General features: G+C 57.7%; 1 protein-coding gene across 1 annotated transcript in view; it reads left to right on the top strand.

Moving 5' to 3' along the window:
* B4GALNT4 (beta-1,4-N-acetyl-galactosaminyl transferase 4) overlaps window positions 1-1,056 on the top strand; it is a gene marked incomplete at its 3' end in the record, with an annotated part of 14,900 nt that overhangs the window by 1,570 nt on the left and 12,274 nt on the right. Inside the window, exon 2 of the mRNA XM_009072742.1 lies at window positions 257-369. Coding sequence (XP_009070990.1) covers window positions 257-369 — 113 coding nt within the window. The remainder of the gene's footprint in view (window positions 1-256; window positions 370-1,056) is intronic.

Here is a 1,056-nt window from a genome sequence, read left to right as displayed (position 1 = left end):
GGGGGGGGGTGTAATTAAACCTGCTGCTGCTGAGCTGCTACAAGCTGCTTACTGCAAATGTAATGAGGGGAATTGGAGCCAGAACTCCCCTACAGTGTCATGCCCCCCTTTCCTGTCCCCTAGGAGCAGATGGGTGATGCCAGTGCCTGCCCTTCCCCACACCAGGGTCAGGGCTGTCCCTGGAAGAGGAGCAGTGCTGGCCTGGGAGAGCTGTGGGGGTGGCTGTGGTCTGACCCTTCCTTTGCCCCCCTCACAGATGGTGAGAGGCCTGGGGAGGTGATGGATCCCGGCCGGCGCACAGCAGCGGCCTCGGCAGCACGGAGGAGGAAAGCTGAGGACTCCAGCGAGAGCCATGAGGAGGATCTCATGGTAATGGGTGGGAAGGGGCCCATGGAGGTCACTGGTCCAACAGCAGTGCTCCAAGCCTTGTCCAGTTGAGGGCATCCAAGGAGGAGGAGGGTACAACCTGTGGTTGTATCCAGCAGCCCTCATGGTAGATAAAACCCTCTCAATATCCCACTGGAATGGGGTGGGATATCTCACCCCATGTCTTGCTCCCTGCTGTGTGTCATTACCCTGTCACTGGCCTCATCTGCTCTGTAATTCCTGCTTTGCTGGGCAGAACCAGCTGCTCCTGTGTCCTCTGATGCATCCTGCCAACCTCCATGTGTCCATCTTAGACTGGAGAGTCCCAGACTGGACCCAATATACCCCAGGTGCAGTCTCTAAGCAGAGGCTGGAGAGGGGATGTCTCCTTGCTAACAGCCTGGGAGGGACTTGATGTTGAAGCCAGGGGGTCATCCTGCTGTCCTCCCAATGTGTCACCAAGCCCCTGTCCAGCACTCTGGTGTCCCTGTTCAACGTGCTGTCACCAAGAGGACTTGGAGCAGTGCAGCCAGGTGAAATGGCAGGAAGAGGAAGTCATGGGGTATTCCCTGTGCCATCACAACAAGCAGGTCACTGCTGAGCTGCTGCTCTTCAGAAAGAAAGGACAGACAGACAAAGGAGGAGTAAGGTTCCTGGAGGAGGCACAGGCTGGGGCTGGGAACGAGGGCA

The sequence above is a fragment of the Acanthisitta chloris genome, unplaced genomic scaffold (genome assembly GCF_000695815.1).
Source record: "Acanthisitta chloris isolate BGI_N310 unplaced genomic scaffold, ASM69581v1 scaffold25184, whole genome shotgun sequence".
Taxonomy (NCBI): Eukaryota; Metazoa; Chordata; class Aves; order Passeriformes; family Acanthisittidae; genus Acanthisitta; species Acanthisitta chloris.
The sequence above is the reverse complement of the archived record's forward strand: the minus strand, read 5'-3'. Positions and strand labels throughout refer to the sequence as shown.